The sequence below is a fragment of the Agrilus planipennis genome, unplaced genomic scaffold (assembly GCF_000699045.2).
Source record: "Agrilus planipennis isolate EAB-ADULT unplaced genomic scaffold, Apla_2.0 scaffold172, whole genome shotgun sequence".
Classification (NCBI taxonomy): domain Eukaryota; kingdom Metazoa; phylum Arthropoda; class Insecta; order Coleoptera; family Buprestidae; genus Agrilus; species Agrilus planipennis.
In genome coordinates this window covers 549645-567787 of record NW_020438999.1, presented here as the reverse complement: position 1 = coordinate 567787, position 18143 = coordinate 549645, and the positions used below count along the sequence as shown (strand labels likewise).

General features: G+C 35.7%; 3 protein-coding genes across 3 annotated transcripts in view; 1 reads left to right on the top strand and 2 right to left on the bottom strand.

Moving 5' to 3' along the window:
* Nucleotides 1-103: 103 nt before the first annotated feature.
* LOC108737868 (S-adenosylmethionine mitochondrial carrier protein homolog) lies at nucleotides 104-2055 on the top strand. Its single transcript, XM_018471000.2, has 7 exons — nucleotides 104-195; nucleotides 304-460; nucleotides 527-636; nucleotides 693-815; nucleotides 872-1031; nucleotides 1407-1548; nucleotides 1812-2055. The coding sequence occupies exons 1-7, from the start codon at nucleotides 160-162 to the stop codon at nucleotides 1939-1941; spliced, it is 858 nt and encodes a 285-aa protein (XP_018326502.1). The 5' UTR covers nucleotides 104-159; the 3' UTR covers nucleotides 1942-2055.
* A 205-nt stretch (nucleotides 2056-2260) lies between these two features.
* On the bottom strand, nucleotides 2261-3280 carry LOC108737869 (vesicle transport protein SFT2A). Its single transcript, XM_018471002.2, has 3 exons — nucleotides 2952-3280; nucleotides 2605-2892; nucleotides 2261-2543 (listed from the first exon to the last, which is right to left on the bottom strand). The coding sequence occupies exons 1-3, from the start codon at nucleotides 3018-3020 to the stop codon at nucleotides 2412-2414; spliced, it is 489 nt and encodes a 162-aa protein (XP_018326504.1). The 5' UTR covers nucleotides 3021-3280; the 3' UTR covers nucleotides 2261-2411.
* A 5792-nt stretch (nucleotides 3281-9072) lies between these two features.
* LOC108737860 overlaps nucleotides 9073-18143 on the bottom strand; it is a 190602-nt gene continuing 181531 nt past the window's right edge. Inside the window, 10 exon segments of the mRNA XM_018470992.2 lie at nucleotides 9073-9372; nucleotides 9477-9554; nucleotides 10779-10866; nucleotides 10930-10989; nucleotides 11049-11247; nucleotides 12657-12738; nucleotides 12916-13185; nucleotides 15996-16237; nucleotides 17373-17772; nucleotides 17888-18129. Coding sequence (XP_018326494.1) covers nucleotides 9340-9372; nucleotides 9477-9554; nucleotides 10779-10866; nucleotides 10930-10989; nucleotides 11049-11247; nucleotides 12657-12738; nucleotides 12916-13185; nucleotides 15996-16237; nucleotides 17373-17772; nucleotides 17888-18129 — 1694 coding nt within the window. The 3' untranslated portion in view covers nucleotides 9073-9339.

The following is an 18143-nucleotide window of genomic DNA, read 5'->3' as shown; positions in this document are numbered from 1 at the left end:
TGTTTGACCATAGAAGATATATATACGTGGCAAAAGTTGCTCAAACGAAATAATGACTTATTTCTGTATTGTTCGATTTTATAATCAAATCTATTTAATATGACGATTAAATACAAATACTTGTATTTTTCTGATAAGTGGTAAGAAGCAAAAAGTGCAATGGCTGACAGTAATCTATATTTGTCGTCTCTCCTAGTAAGTTCAAAAAGTTTGATTTGTATAATATAGGCAACCCATTTTACAATCGCAAAAAAAATTAAAGTGGATTTGAACGAAATAATGCAAAATTCGATTCTGTTGTAGGGTGGAGGTGTAGCAGGTTTCTTTGTAGATATGGTTTTATTTCCTTTAGATACGTTAAAAACTCGTTTACAAGCCGAACAGGGATTTAAAAAAGCTGGTGGGTTACACGGAGTTTATAAAGGGATAGGACCACAAGCTATAGGAAGCGCACCACAAGGTATACACAAATAACAAACGAATAAACTAGCTTTTTATTTGTAGTTATTTAAATTGTATCTTGTAGCTGCTTTCTTTTTTGTGACTTACGAAAGCTTTAAAGCTTTTACTACCCCATTGTTACCGAGTCATTATCATCCGCTCATTCATATGACGGGAGCTGCAATATCTGAAATTGTAAACTTTTAAACCCTTAATTATTTTAGGAATTACATTTTTATCTTTCTCAATAGGTTGCGTGCCTTGTAAGAGTTCCTGTAGAAATAGTTAAACAAAGGAGACAAACTAGCATAGGTACTAACACTTCCTCAATAAAAATTTTCCTCAACGCTTATAAAACTGAGGGCTTGCGCAAGGTTACGAATAAAAAATGTATTTTAAATTTATTTTCTATTGAATATAATAATTTTAGGGACTGTATAGGGGTTTTGGATCGACTATAGTTCGAGAAATTCCCTTTTCGCTTATTCAATTTCCTATTTTGGAACACCTGAAAAAAACCTATAGGCTTAAATTTAAAAATAACATTGAATTGGAATCGTGGGAAGTCGGCGTTTGCGGGGCTTTAGCAGGTAAATAAGTAGTTTTTACTCAATTTCGAATAATTTTATACTTGCGCTTTAATCTTTTAATCACATTTTTTCAATGTGGGTGATATTAGCGATTTAAAATTACTAATTTTTCTATATTTTAGTATTAAGAACTAATCGACGAGATAACAACTTTTTAGCTAAAGCTAAAATTTTTTTAATAAAATACAAAACAAAATATGTATTTATTTCAGATAAAAATAGTATTATTTTTATTATCAAAATAATAAGTAGTAACTGTTATTTATTTTCACGGTATTGCACACGAACATATTAAAAATCTTATTTTCAAGTTAGTTACCTTAAATGCGTGTAATTATAGTTCATAAGGTTTCTACTATACAATTTTACTTAAAGGTGGATTCGCAGCGGCTGTTACTACTCCTCTGGATGTTGTAAAGACTAGGATAATGCTGGCAGATAGGCGTACAGCAATAACAGAAGAAATAAAAGTGAGACATATGATGCTTAAGGTGTATAAAGAAAAAGGAATAAGAGGGTAAGATATTTACCTTTTTTCAAAATGAGAATAACTATCATATCATGACCGGCCTAAGGCGTGTGTGATCGCAAACATGCGATTTTGGGAGGGACACCGAAATAAGAAAAAATATGGTAAAAATTTAAATTTTTACGTAATTTTGAATGCAACATAGCCATTTAAATATTTCATTGTAAGGGGGCACCAAAATTAATTTTTGAATACACATCATTTTGCTTATAGGCCGTCAGTGGTAACTATCTAATAACGTTAAATTACAGGTTATTTGCTGGTGTCGTGCCTAGAACATTATGGATATTTTTAGGAGGATATATATTTTTTGGTTCATATGATTTTTCTAAAAACCTATGCTATGATAGTTTGAAAGGTTTACAAGACATTAATTTATAAGAAAATTATATTTCCTACTGAATAGACTTTATACTGAAAAGTCTTATGCTGGAATTGCAATTTATGTGGAAAATGTAATTATTGTTGATTTATTAGATAAAATATTAAAGTATATGTGTATGTTATTATTTGACCGAAATTCTTCGATTTAGATGAAACTAATTGAACATTTTAAATGCAATCTAGTCCACATGGGGAACTTTTTATTAACAGAAGTCAGATTTAATTAGTCAGTAATAATGAAAGCCGCATGAGCGGATATACCTGTAAATGTGACTAGAGAAATTATCGTAGTTTTTAGTACAGAAATGATTTTGAGTTAGTAGCCATAAACAGTTTTAATTAAATAATAACACATGACAATATTATTTTACTTTAAAAATATAGATATTAGGTATATTATTGACATTTCCAGCCTTATTGGTAATCACACTTACAGTTTATATGTTGAGTATAAATGAAATACTTATTTAATCTCCGATACAAGTAGTAACTGTTTTCTTAACTGCATCTCTTGCATATGGAATATAAGATAAGGAATACCAAGTCATTGCTAAAGACTGTATAACAATAAACAGCAGGGCTAATACAGGTTTTTGTAACTAAAAATATATGTTTAATTAATAGCATTACTTATTCAATTAAATAACTTATTTTATTTACCTCAATAGCAGCATATAATGTAAGTGCAAAAGTTACTAAAACTATTGCAGTAGCAATTGCTCGTGTAGGAGCAAACATTTTCTTAATCTGATTAACAGGACCCATAAGAAAGCAAGTACTTGCAAGTGAAGTAATATTTCCAATAGTGTAAAATACAGCAAATACTGTGAGGCCTTTTTTAAAAAATAATGCAAATGAACCAAGGAAGGACAGTAAAATTCCAACTATAAATAAGATGCAGAAACCTTTAATTCTTGTTGACCAGCTTAAGGTTGTGGCATCATTAAACTACAAAATAAAAACAATATAACACATGGATATTAACATAAGAGAGTAGATCATATTACTTGTGACATGATGCCACTTTCTTCGTCTGGGGTCTCATTTCCACTTAATGCTCTTCGTAGTTTATCCATTACAATAAACGATTAAAGTGTGATAAATATTATATCACTATTTCTTATTATAAATTCCAAAATTTCTTCTTAGGCGCTGCTTTGAAATTAGTAACAAATTTGGCACAAAATGTATAGAAACATTTACATTATCAATGTTAAAATTACTTTCTAAAAATTTTATAAAAATGTTTTTTAAAACTGCAACTTCAGAATTACAAATTACTTAAAATGAGCAACAGTTGTCAAGCAACAGGTAACATATTCATGTGTTTATATTTTCATTCATTTTCATTGATGGGTCCATAGATTGATGGGTCATGTCTTCTCTGGTCATGTGTATCTATGGCCTATGTGTATCTATGGTATCTAAACATAGGCGTGGAGTAAAAGGGAGCTTTCTAGTAATGAAAACACGAAAAAGGTGCACAAAGTAACAAAGCTATATCGCTCGTTTGAACACGATAGTTTCAATTATATTCATTAGGTGGTGCCAAAGACCCCATTAGTGATTTTTTTTCTGTAAGTTATCCTATGTATGTTTTGCTGTAATTATTTAACTATTTTAACATAGCCTTTGGCAATTTTTGGTTACTAATTACATTAAAAAAAAAAAACTATATTCATTTGTTGTAACGTAATTTACAAAATATTGTCACGTATTTAAACATCTTCCTCATTATTCCTAAATTTATTTAACAATTTGCCCTTTGGAACCAATACTACTATTATTAATTCACCACAATTTCAGTACTATACCGTACACTTTGTCCCTTCTTTATTCTTCGCTTTGTTTCGCGTCGTAATTAGATCTTGTACTGACTAATTCATCCGCCCTCGCCGCAACTATTTGTAGGGGATGACCATGTTCTAGTATGATCAAGAATATGATGTATAGAAAATCGAGTCTTCTCTGTTACTATGTATGTTGGGTTGCCTACATATATGTGATACTGCACCCCTCTTAGTACTGATCGTTTCGTAGGGTACAGGCCGGTCAAGATGGACGATCTTCATTTTTGCACGAGGTATATATCTTTTGAATTCGATAAACAACATCGTTGATGCGTCGAGTAACGGTGTATGGACCTTCTCAAGCTTTTTGGATTTCATGGATGGCAGATCTTTAAACTAAGAGAAATAATGGTATGTGTTGGTCCCAGTCAGTTTGGTGATTGTTGACGACGCTTCTTAGGTTGGTCTCCAGAGTGGCGTTAAATCGTTCAACCATTCTATTAGTCTGCGGACGGCGGTTAAATTACAACAGATCGATGCCAGTTCTTCCTTCTTCTCCGCAGATAAACAATGTTTGCAGACTTTCACGTAAAAACTCCGGGATAATGCACCTGCGTTGTCGTCTTGATTTCCTGAACGATGCTCAATGTCGAACTCGTATTCCTGAAATCGTTATAACCATCGTGCAATTTGCCCTTCCGTGTTCTTGAATTGCAACAGCCACTTCAGCAGGGCGTGACTCATTCTTAAGGGAAACTTATGGAAATGTTCCAGGGTTTTAATCACTACTAGTAGCTCTTAACGGGTGACAAAGTAATTTCGTTCTTGTTTCGAGACTGTTTTACTGAAGTACCCGATGACTTTTTCTTTTTCGCTTTGTACTTAGGATAACACAACATCATGTCCTACATTAATAGCGTCAGCATCAACGATGAAGGGTTCGCTGAAGTGTAGATATGTTAAGAGCGAGTCTCGAGAAAGTGTAATATTCAGATATTAAAATATGTTTTTTGGTATTCTGGTGTCCATTGGAATGAAACTCCATCTACGGTAAGTCTTTTTAGTGGTCTTCTTCGGTAGTAGAAACTAAGTCTTAGAAAATTTCTAAGTTCGTTACGATTGTTTGGTATAGACCAACTTCCTACGATATCCGTTTTATCAGAGTCGATCATAATTCCTTCTGGTGTTATGACGTAACCTAGGTATTTCACTTCTCTTCTAAATACGATACATTTCTTGGGACTTAAAGTCAATTTTGCAGCTAACAATTTCTTGAAGATTTCAATTACGTTTCAGAGATGGTCGTCGAAGATTCTTCCTAGTATGATGATGTAGTCTGAGTAAACCAAACAGATTTTTCAGTTGTTTGCAATGTCCATGAGTCTTTCGAATATAGTCGGTACATACACAATCTAAAAGGCGTCCATTTGTAGTTGTAATTGTACCATGGTAGGTATTCACTCTTTAAATCGAGAGTAAAGAACCATTTAGCTCCAGCTAGACTATACATATAGTATGCTATCGATTCGAGGTAATAGGTGGCTGTCCTTCAGCGTTACAACATTCAGCTTCCTGTAGTCCCAACAAAATCTCGTGGAACCATCTTTCTTGAGTACCAGAACTGTAGGGGAATTCCAAGATACTTCGAGATGGTTCTATCACCCCTTGTATATGCATTTCTTTTATGAGATTATTGATTTCCTCATGCTTCACCCAAGAAACTCTTCTAGATGGTTGTTTGATGGGATTTGTTGTTCCAGTGTTTATGCGGTGGTATGTTAAGTTGGTCCTGCCAAAGTCTTCATCAGACGTATTGAAAACGGCCAACAAGTTTTTGTAATTGTTTGACCGTTTCACCAGTTCTGTTAAAGTTGCAGGAAGCGAAGTCGATTTTATCTCAAGTTTTTCTTCCCAGTCACGATGGTGTATTTCAGCTACTGGTTCAAATATTCCCAACTATGTACCTTGCAGATCTTTTGCTCAATGTCTTTCAAATTAGCTATTCTAATAGGTATTGATGATGTTCCACTTCTTACGAGTGTATGCTTTCGGTGTAAGTCGTGATTGTCCGGTTCGACTACCCCCACTAATTCGAGATGTCGTCGTCTATTCTGACTCTTACACTTTCAGAGATCACCTTAAAATTATTAGAAAAAGTATCTATAGAACCATAGAAATATTCTCAACCTGTATTTTGTAATATCAATAGTAGTCATACGCCACAAGCAGTTTCGAAAAGTTAGTTTTTTTTTTTAATTTTTAATATATTATTTAAGTCTTTAAGTGACAATTGTTTGTTCGTCAGAAATAAATGTTTGATCGTCTTTCGTTTATTAATGAAAACCTAGGCAAATTTTCACGGTCAACTTAGCCCCCCTCCTTGTAGGAAAAGTAACTTAAAATAAGAAAAATTAAAAAAAAAAATCTTGGGGAGTTAACTTTTCGGACCTGACAAGCCCATAATGTATCTCATAGCATATGACAGGTGTCTTATCTATGGGCAGTTTGAGCAGTTGTCGTGTAATCGTCGCAGAAGGTAGTTGTGATTGTTCAGCATAGTCGCCCATTAAGTTTGTATTCTGTTTAGTCATCCATGTTCATCGCTTTGCGTGTCGTATATCCCTTGAATGTAAATAGTGTTGAGAAAAGTGTTTAAACCAAAAGTAAATTTTAAATAACCAATGTGTAAAAAACAGCGGTCATCCCTTGGTCACACATTTTTCGGTAGATAAAATAATGTTCAACTATAGAAATTTGTGACTATAGAGCAAAACCCATAGATACTATAACGACGACGCGAAATTGAAATTTAAAACAATTAGAGGACAGGATATTTAACATTGTTGTTTGATATTTTTTATACGTTATTTATGGATTCATTTATTTTTTATAAAATGGTGTTATTCATTTTTGTCATAAAATAGAATGTTCTTACTTTTAACAAAAACATCTTTTCCAAGAAAGTATTCGTGTTTATTAATATTGTCGAGACATCCAAAACTTTTCTAGCAATACTTGGCTAACTTCCTTATTACTTTATACCAAGAAGATTAGTAGTGTATAATGAATAAAATCCGTTTCAATTTGTTAACCATAAGTCAATGCACAAACACGACATAAAACTACTTCGCTCTTGAGCGGATCGATTTGTGTCATTTTGCTCCTAACCCGCTCAACTGGAAAGCACCCGTACCTACACAAATGTCTACTTTAGTCAGCATTTTTTCTCAGTGGAAATCTCCCAATACATTGCTTGCCTGGTAATCTTGTCTGACATGTTTTTGGGGGAGGGGGTGGAAGGGGATATTTGTCGGACAACCCAAAATAAAAGGTTTCTTGCAACTCTTATGTTTGCCACCTGACTATCTCATGCAATTTTCATTTAGCCCTTTTTGTAATAATGTTTACAATACATTGAACCATTTTCAGTGTCCGGAGTCCCCTCATAGCGTTTATTAATGCAGAGCTTGCAATCTGAAACCCTCCATATACACAGCGAGTCGGCTTCTCTTGCCGTGCAATTTTTTTTGTGTTTAGATTATTCTCGAGTAGAGGAAAGGAAAGACAGTTCCACAGGGGAAGTAGTGTCGAATTTTTACTGAGTAAAACCCCTCCTCGAGTGGGGAGATCAACCCGAAGGTTATACATGCCCGGGAAGGAAATGGAAAGGTTGGGAGTGGGAAGGGGATTGAGTTGGGAAAAGGGTTAAGTGTGGGGAGGAGGCGGGAGTATTTGTGGGAGAAAACGTTGAAAATAAGTGGCCCAGCTCTGATTTGATGGTGGACATTTGCGCTAAAGAGCGAAGTATTTGCGGTGCAGTAAAAAAAAAAACTTGGGTGTTTCATTCCCACCAGCCAGTAATGCTGGTGGACGGGCAGTCCCTCCGGAAGGCCCTCTTCAGCCTGCTTTCAAGAATCGTGGGAATGGGTGGGTGGTGGATCGGGTGAGAAAGATGAGACGGACGAAATGAAGAGAATGAAAGATTATCTGTGCAATATTACTGCCTCAGCATTTGCCTAAGTGATCCAAGGAAACGACAGAAAAACTTGGACCAAGGCAGACGGACCCGGAATCGAACCGGCGAATGCTAAGCAATGGTCTAAACCTCTAGGCCATGCCGCTCGGTGCGGTGCAGTAGTTGTTGCTTGATATAAATATGCGACTTGGATCAGGGGGAGGAGCCCATAAAGTTGGCTGACAATAACAGCTTACAAATATGGCTGACAAGTAACCGATAGTCATTATACCAGGGTAGGAGTGGAAGGAGTAAAATTGAACGAAAAAAATTATAATGAACCTTTATAAAAAAATACAGTGGATTTTGATACAGAAAGTTGTCTATCTATTTAGATTGACTTAAATCCTCTAACTTCTTCTCATAACACTCAGCTGGGCAACAATGGATGTCGACGAGATCGGCGAACATTTTCACAAATAGAATTGCTGACTACCGATAGTACTTTTGTTAAAGGCGAAACAACTGTAGAGTGAAACTGTAAATTGAAATATGATAACACAAAACGCTTACCCAAGAAAGCTAACACAAATGATCAAACTGTTAAATGATGAAGCGATATGCTATACCTTCAGCAATATTACAAGCCAAAATTTGCCCTTCAAGACATCTCAACAGTCACCAATAACGACGTAAATGCAGATGTAGAAAAGAAAGGACTCAAAAACGTGATTTTTACAGAACAAAGATCCGCAGAAAGGAAATCCCACTCATTTTACTGATCGCTCCGAAGGGCATAGAAGCATCAATTACTTAATAAGTGTAGAGAAATATAGGAATAACCGATGATCAATCCAATATCAGAGGTGTTAACGCATCAGGTACGTTCAGACGTTTTGTAAGACGAAACCAATATATCTGATACGTGTGCAATTGGATAAATCAGAATTCAAAAGACTGCCAGCACTGGAAACCCAAATATGAAAAGACCGTTTGCATAAATTGAAATGATCCCCACCTGGCAAGCTACTGTAGTTGGCTGGCATGAGATTGATTGATGTGAGGGCGGATGAAATTTACTTGTATACATAAACAGAGAATATTCGTGAACATCGAAAATTATTTCAGATTTAATTTTTTAATCCATTTTTGCTAAAAATTTAAGTAGAAATTCCCTCAAATCAGGTCAACCTTGTGGGTGACTCGTTCGCACAGCTACGGATAAAGAGACCCTAACAAGAGAAGTTTTCATAAATAAAAATTTTCTGATTGTGAAAATTATAAGGCAAGGAGGAGTATAAGTGCGCTCTTCTTTTATCTCCTTCCGCAGAATTCAAAATGACAGATACATATAAGTATAAAGACCAGATTTATTTTTATATAAATTATGTTGTTAATCGTGTATTATATACAATATAATACTAATTATAACTATTAACTTAAGTTTTTTAAAAAATATATACAATGCTAGTTATGGCCATTATTACATAATTATGAGTTTGTCGTAAAATTCTAATAAAAATAAAATTAACCACATATACAATAACAATAAATAAGTCCTTTGAACAATAATATAACACAGGCACTCAACATGAAACTTTACGGCACGTGGTAGCTGTATTTAACATTTAACGGGTCTTCATAAATGTACTAGAGAGAGTCGAATCCTGATATGTCACTACCCTAAAAGCACAAAAGACCATTATATAACTTATTATTTAACATAATTTGGTGATGTTTATGTAATGGGGTTATGTAATAGTTAAGAGTTTTTATTTTAGTCTTACCCTGTCCGGTTTATATAGGTGCGTATGAGGCAATAAGAAAGTTGAACCAACATCCCTTTCTGCCATGGTATCAGCTTCCTAAAAATTTAAAAAATTTAAAATATTAACTGCTTTTTAAGGTTAATCTTCTAGTACTAAGAGAAAAATTGCGTATGTGTCTTAAGTTTGTCTATGTTAGAGTGAGGTGGTGGAGCACCGCAGAACAAGAAAATCAAGTAAATGCTTGCAGGTCCGAGTGTTCATCGTTTTCGAGAAAAACGTATTTGAAAGTAGGCACAGGCAAGGGACAGTCCGGCTCTGATAAACACGTAAAGAAATTGGCAAATGTGTTATTGTGACGTAATCTTTTTTCTCGTGTTCAGTGGCTGATTTATTGTTACAGACTTACCATTACAAGGAGCTATTTGAGATGGAAGAGAAGAGGGTGGAAACCGAGAACCAGATTTACTGGAGCTACCGAATTTTACAGACGTTTAAATATTTTTATTTTTTGATTTTATAGAAGATAACCCCTCAAACGTAGCACACACGAAATAGCACTGTTGGCTTATTTTTTCATGCGAAAGAGTAGCGAATTGTAAAAGAACAGTTGCTGCAGGCTTATTACTTGCAGCGAGTGCAAAAGTTATGCAGTAAACTGATTTTCAACCGCGAATGGATTCGTGTAAGGAAAAAAAAAAGAATATTTCAGACTCGAGTGTCAGTACCGGCTTTGGATTGCAACTTGTGGTTTTCTTACAAATTTTTTGTCCTTTAATCACGTTTATTAAGATCGTTTTGGAATGAGGTGTTGTACCGCAATATGAATTGAAATAACTAATTAGGCATTTTGTGGACGTGCTAGGTGGTTTGCTTAACCCATATATGTAATACTCCTATATTGCTAGTTGGGGTCTAGAAAAAGATGACGACCCAACGGTGCAGACATATATGCATCTGTCTCTCTTGTGACTACTTTAAGTATTACGCGCATGCTCGACAATTGAACATGCCTATAAGCGCGCATCATTTACCCCACCAGACTCGTGACGATTGCGAACAACGGGTCGAGTAATCTAAAAAGAGACAGAAGTAGTCGTTTGGCGTCTCACTTACTCCGTGACACTCCCACTTACGGGCACTAGCAATCCTAGACATATATTTGGTTTGTAATTTATAGAGATTTGCTAAAGCGCGCTGATAGATATCGCGATCTGCGTTTGGTGGTTTCGATTTTGGACAAGGGCTTAAACGTTTTGTTGAGAACTTTCTTCAATACAGCGCAGTGTATTTTTATTCTGTTGCAATAATATTTATACTTACGTCGTTGCAGTTATCATAACCATTTCTCAAAGACTTCGTTGGTGGTTGTATTGTTGTTTCATCACAAGATCGTGCTTCAGATACGGTTCTAAAAAAAAAAAATTAACCGTACATATCATGACGCACAATTTATATTCAACGACACACTTACTTTGTAATTTTTGGTGTAATTTCCAACCAGTTCGTAAGCGAATCTTCGTTATCAGGATCACTAAAACAATTTTTGTTAAATTCTGTGTATTTTTATTGCTAACAAAATGTATCATTTACATGAAATCATTTCTTAGGGTGTTAAATTGAGATCTCGTGCCACTGCTAGAGATCAGATCAGCGCTAATTTTCTGAATTAAAGTAGCGTTTTCGCTACGGTCAGCCTCGGTGCCACCTGTTGTATCCAAAGTGCCTAAATTATTCACAGTATTCATATTTACTGTAGCGGACACTTCAAAACCAGCTGATACTAAAGCACCTGCAAATTAATTTGTTTACTTTTTGAAATTCCAACTAAAATAAATATATTTTGTATATCGACTATTAACCAGAAAAAGGTACTTGTTACATTATATTTAAGATAAATCTGCTTTCGTAATTATAATAAATTATAACTATACTAAACAATAACATTATCAGTTATTTTCTTATTATTTTAATATCATTTTTTTATTTTGAATAAGTAGGTATTTATAATATTTCAGGTTGAGAGTGAAATTTGAAAGGTTTGTTTTAATAAGTAATCAAAGCCAAAATGGAGAAAGCACTCCATTTTGCAAAAATCACTGCCAAACCATCATCTTTCATAGGTACAATTACTGTTCGTTTTAAAGATTTATTAACACTCACGGTAATTAGGGGTGAAAAATAAAATCATGTGCGCGGACACATTCTGATTGGTGAGTGTGGCATATGGTGAAACTACCTTGGATCGAAGCAGCGTTTATCGGTGGTACAAAATGTTCTCAGGGGACCGAGAAGATGTCCGAGCACGTCAACAACAGACGAAAACATTGATAAAGTGAAGAAAATAGTATTGGCCAATCGTCGAATCACTGTTAGAGTAGTTGTAGAAGACCTACACATATCGATTGGCTTTTGCCGTTCTACTTTTACAAATGATTTGGGCATGAGATGGGTCGCAGCGAAATTCGTACCAAAATTGTTTATACCAATCGAGCCAAGACCGAAAAAAGCGCGAATGTGAAGGTTTTGCTTACAGTTTTCTTCGATTGCTAGGGCAGGTGCATCATGAGTTCTTGCCAAATGGGTAGAAGAGTCAATAAGGATTATTATATTTCGTTTACTTTCTGTAGCAATGTGACCTACGATTTTGCCAGCGCGCATCCAAGACATTGGAAGGGGCACATCCTCAGAGAAAATAAATGAAGTATACCTGCAAATTATGCGTAGTTTGTGTGAAGCAATCCGCTAGAAACATCCGGATTTGTGGAAGAACAAAAATTGACTTTTGCACACATCGTTGCTTGTACACGAATTTTTGACCAAAAACAACACACTAATAGCCACCGTATTCCACAGACATGGCTTTTTCTTGTTTTCGAAATTGAAGAGGCCCATGAAAGGACAACGTTACTCTACGATTGAGGAGATAAGACGGCATGGAAGGAGGAACTGAACAAGATCACAAAAAATGATTTTTTGAAGTGCTTCCAGGATTTGAAAAAACCTTGGCACAAGTGTATAATATATGGTGGGGATTACTTTGAAGGGGACAAAATAGATATTCATGAATAAATAAATAAATTTTGAACAGATCTCGTACATTATATCTCTCCTTGAAAATGTAAATTAAATTCTGATGATGTATGTATTATAAAAACGAAGATTAATTATTTATTAATAGTGTATATATCTATATCTTACCAGCCGATGGCTTTCTAGGTACGATTGCTTCAGGAAGGTATGTCTCATTTGGCGCATTGCTATATTTTCGTTTAACTTCCGCCTGAAAAACATATACAGTTAAACAACTAAAATAAGTAGTTATTAAGTGTACATAGCTACAAATTCTTTTTGAACGCTTTACTTCTTACGTACTTAATGGTGACTCTTGTCAGAGTTGTTAAAAGTTAAAATAGTTTAGGCAGGACGAAGTAGGAAATAAAAAATGTTACGTAGATACCTTTGCGTTTGGGCTGGGACCCGCGTCTAGGTAACTCAGTAATTTTGCTTCGTTGCTGCTAACAATTGAATTCTTTCTGTTATCGCATGATTCTGGATTAACCACTGGAGAATGTGGCGGTACTGGATGATACTTGGCTCTTGGAATCATAACTGTAAGTGATCTGTCTTTTTGATCCTGCACAGGAAGGGTATTACTGTCGCTGTTATTCGGGTCGGATGGCGGTGGGGGTGGTTTCTTCAGAGCTCCTTTCGACAACTTTCTGGGTTTCTGTATAAAAAACAATACGGTTTATCCTTTTTTAAAAACTGTGTTTGTCATTTTTTCACAGTAGGCAAATGACTCATTGTACTGTGGAAACAGTTTTAAAACTTTTGATAATTGTGCTTATTATTTACTCATTAGTTATTCATTTTTCCATCACAAGGTATACCTACTCCACGGACAGGTATCTATACGTTTCATTTAACCACCACCCAATTCAGAAGTATGGCATCATTACGACCCTGACTGAACGAGTTATAAAGATCTGCAAACCGGAAAATCTTTAGGTGGAACTCTAACTTTTAAAGACTGCATCCGAGGCGTATGGCTACGAAAAGAGGGAGATCGAAAGATCAATGGACTTAAACAGATCTTCAAACCTATGAAGAAGATTCAGCAGACCATCTGATCAAAGGGACTCTCTTGGAGCCTCGGGTTTACGGCATACCCTGTTCCTGCGGAAAGGTCTACATAGGAACCACTAAGAGATTGATGAGAACGAGAATCAAGGAAAACAAAGTAAGTTGCCGACTAGAACACTCTAAAAGGTCGGCTGTGACCGAACACGTACTGAGCAATGGCCACTACAAAATACTTTTTGAAAACTGCAAATTATTAGCTTCGGTTAACGGCTATCAGAGCAGGATGGTTAGAGAGGCCATCGAGATCCAAAAACATCTATAGAATTTCAACAACAAGGAGGAGATACTCAGACTGAACTAGATTTGGAATGAGCATGCCCCGGTTAATTGAATTGAAACAAGCTTCGCCTTCTGCCCATAAGTACAAATACAACTTGCGCAGGACAAGTCGCTACTTCGCTTTTTAGCGCGAGTGTCCACCCATCACTTTAGAGGTGGACCCCGTTTCTTCCCCACACTCAACCCTTTTCTTAAATCAGTCTTTTTCCCACTCCTAATCTTCCCATTTCCTTCCCGGAGATGTACAACCTTCGGGTTGATCTTTCCACTCAAGGAGGGGTTTCAGCCGGTAAAAATCCGACACTACCTTCCTTAAGGAGGTGTCTTTTGAAGGATTTCCTCTTCTCGAGAATAATATAAACAAAGAAAAAAAAAGAAGTCGCTAGTACACGTCCAGCATAGGAGATGGAAGGACCTCTAAAGAAGCTCGCCACTCGTGCTAGCGAAGCGTTAAGAAGCTCCAACCGACGACATCCTTTAGAGTCAAATCAGGAAAGCATCAGTTCACATAATGCCCGCGAAAGCCTTTACCAACCACAATTTTACCATTGTGGGACTTAAAATCGTGTTTTATAGTAAATCCCACTGCAGGGGGTATTTACAGTGTGTGGATAAGTGGTTGACCTTTGATTAACACTGATATATTAATGAAGTAATGAGTAATAAGTAAATTGATTACAAACATAGGTTAGGTTAGGCTAGATTGAACGAGAAGAACCAACAAAGCTAGAGAAATGAGTAATAACTGTATAGTCTTAATGGAAGTAGTACTCGGTCATCCGCCTTGCCGTAAAGTAAGTGAGATTTAGTTTATGTTTTATATTTGACAACTGATTACCAAAATTAACGCGCAGTCGGTCATCGCACATTACATTTTCTAGCCTCGTAGGTAATGATGCCATTTAGAACTATTTTGCTGTTACATTTACAGCTAATCTTCTTGAGAAGAACTATGAGAAACAATATGAATAATATCTCAAAATTGAATTCTAAAAGGACATAAACAGTTTTATAAATTATTCATTTACGCGTATATATATCATCATCATCATCATAAGGTCATCAGTCCTAAGACTGGTTGGACACGTACCTCCACTCTTTCCTATCCTGAGCTAAACTTCGCATTTCCCTAAAACTAGAACAACCCACATCCTTAACTATTTGCGAAGAGTAATCTAATCTAGGTCTACCTCTACCCCTCCTAACTCCTGTTTCTGCCTCTAATATGTCTCTGACTAGACCTTCATGCATAAGAAGGTGTCCTACCAACCTATCTCGCCTATTTTTTATTGACTTCCACAGAGTCCTCTGTTCTCCTATTCTTTCTAATACCTCTTCATTTCTAACCTTTTCTACCCACGATATCCTCATCATCCGCCTATAACACCACATTTCGAACGCTTCTAACCTTTTCTTTTCCGCCGCTCCCACTGTCCATGTTTCGCACCCGTACAACGCCGTGCTCCAAACATACACCTTTAACAACCTTTTTCGAATTTCTAATTTAACCGTTCGCGAGCATAGAAGTGACTTCTTTTTATTAAAGGCAACACGACCCTGCGCTATCCTCTGCTTTATATCCCTACACTCCTTCCATCTTCACTTATCTGACTTCCTAGGTATCTAAAATCGGCCACTTCTTCTAATTTTTCGTCTCCTATCTTTATATTCGCTCTTTCCCTACTTTTTCTTCCCTTGCATATCAGTATTTTAGTTTTACTTTTATTTATTTTCATACAGTACTGATCTGTCAGTACCGCTTCCATTTTATTAAAAGCTATCTCTAGGTCCTCCTTGCTAGATGCTAATACTGCTATATCATCTGCAAATCTAAGCATACTAATCTTTTGCCCTTGCACATCTATCCCTACAGTTGTACTGTCTTTAATGATGTTGATGGCGTCTTCGATGTATAGATGTGTACTGCTCCTAAAGATGCCCCCCCCCCCCCTAAAGCGAAATACGGCCTATAAAGTTACGTAAATAAACAACTTCAGCAATTATTGAAGTGTGTTTCATTAAAATACATTTTTAGATAACGGTGTGTTTCACCAAGAGTTAAAGGTTACAACATTTTATGAAAAGTTAAGTAAATAAATGAAAAGTACTTCTAACCTTTGCCTCATATGGGAGGGTGTCCGACTGTCCGCTTTCTGAGCTTGTGTCTTGTATCATGGCTCTCCTTTCTAATGTTATTCTTCTGTTGTCGGGCATAGCAACTCGTTGTGGCATAAAACTCATTCCAGTTGCAAACGATGCATTTTGGTGTCGTTTTCCTTTCGAACATGTCATCGCCAAACAGACTATGAGTAAGACGAAAAGCAAACTTCCCAATGTTATTAAAGCTATCAGGAGAACTGAAATAAAAATGGTAATAAGGTTTTTGATGACTGAAACTCCATCAAAAATAAAGAAAAGATTTTAACTATAGATAAATTGACAATTTTATCCATTGTAGACACGGTATTGTCAGAGATCAACAGGTTGGAGTATGATTTTCAGGATTCTAAGTTTGATTTCAAATAAGCTTCACATCTATGTTCGCGTGTAAGAAACATCATTAATAATAATCGATAATTTCTGCAAAATGAAGCTAATCACTTCTATTGCAAATATTGTGCAAGGCGTTACATTATTTGGATTTCGAAGAAGTAAGGCATTTAAGTATGATGGTCCTCAAAAAGCATAAGAAGAAGTGTTTGACTTTGACATCCCATATTGTGGTATGTTTATTTATAAATTGTTTCTAGATGTATACAATTCTTCTATTTTTTTAATTTGCCTCCGCTACCGCAAATGATTATTATAAACGGACGTATAGGTATTCTTACGGAAATTATTAATGTGTACACATTTTCGCAAGAGAGGTAGCCACAAGATTTCTATGTCATCCGGAATATGGACAAATTTTATATTAATATTTTCGGATTACAGGGGAGGGTGCTTTTGTAAGCAAGCGGGCAGCACTCCAGGAACAAGGGTAGACATAGAGGGCGAAGTGTCACATTTTTTAATTACGTTATCGAGTTAGTGTTCTAAAATTTGTAGAAACGTAGACTTCAGTATACTTAATTGAATTCCTGAACACGTGAGATGGAACAAAAAGGGTGGCAGACAAAAATTATTGCAAAAAGAGCAAATCATCTTCAACGAAATATCCGATTATTAAATTCCGCGTTTTTCATTGTTGATGATAAAAAATAATTTCTCATTAAAAAAAATAACCTCCAAATAATCTCGAAGGTAAAGATCAAGGTCAAATTCAAGACCGAATTCCTTCCCTTTCGAAAGCACACCTCTCTTGTCTAAAACTCTTCCGACATAATGTAAACCAATCAAGGTATTTCATGTTTTTCGTCCACATTCCGGATGAATTTCGTACCAAGCTCTTGGGCTATTTTGTTACTTTCCATAAATATCAGTGAATATGTGGATGACATTATCCTTTTTTTGAATAGCATTAAAAACAAATTTAGAAATTTTTCACAATACCTTTCAAATTTATGTGGCAATGTTCACCGGCGTACCATTGGAAACACTCGCAAAGTGTCTCGTCATCTCCTCTGGAGTAACACGTTCCGTGATAGTTGCATCGCTCGCATCCTATAAGCTCGGCCGAACAAATACGACCGGGATAAAGGGTGTTTTCGGAAAGATCGGCGAACCCTTCCTTGCAACTACAAGTATAAGTGCCCGGTAAATTGAAACAATGCGCATTTTCTGAGCAATCGTGAAAATCTTTATTGGAACATTCATCAAAGTCATTTGCGTCCAAATTTTGAACTCCTTCTCTAGCGGCATAAAGTTCCATTCCCCCAATGCTATAGTTGTTGTTTCTCAAGTATTTTTTGAGAATATCTTTAAGACGATCGTCATTTGTATTTTCAGAGAGCTAAAGGAAAAAGAAGTGCTCCTGTTAAATGGATTTATTTAATTGATAATCGTATGCATACCTATGGCAAGGTGTGCTTTTTATTTAACTGTAATCTATTTTTAAAATTACCTACCTGTAAATAGAAATTAGTAACTATTCCATCGTGTTCTTCAAGGGGCTCATAATTTTCAACTTGTATGCCATGGTATATGTCCCTTAAGTCTGACTGCATGACCATTCTGTCTAAACCATCTTGAGCGATGGCAGATAGCTTTACGAACTCTGTCGAATTTGAATTATTAAGAACTTCGTGGTATACTAAACGTTGTTTGCCATGTCTTTCTAAGACAATTCTCAAACGATATGTGTACGTTGCTGAAAGAGGGACA

Coding starts and splice junctions, on each gene's coding strand:
- LOC108737869 (XM_018471002.2), bottom strand. CDS start 3,020: ATGGATAAACTACGAAGAGCATTAAGTGGAAATGAGACCCCAGACGAA. Junction 2,893..2,951: donor AAAGTGGCATCATGTCACAA/GTAATATGATCT, acceptor TTTATTTTGTAG/TTTAATGATGCCACAACCTT. Junction 2,544..2,604: donor CATTATATGCTGCTATTGAG/GTAAATAAAATA, acceptor ATATATTTTTAG/TTACAAAAACCTGTATTAGC.
- LOC108737868 (XM_018471000.2), top strand. CDS start 160: ATGGCTGACAGTAATCTATATTTGTCGTCTCTCCTA. Junction 637..692: donor GAGCTGCAATATCTGAAATT/GTAAACTTTTAA, acceptor CTTTCTCAATAG/GTTGCGTGCCTTGTAAGAGT. Junction 1,549..1,811: donor AAAGAAAAAGGAATAAGAGG/GTAAGATATTTA, acceptor GTTAAATTACAG/GTTATTTGCTGGTGTCGTGC.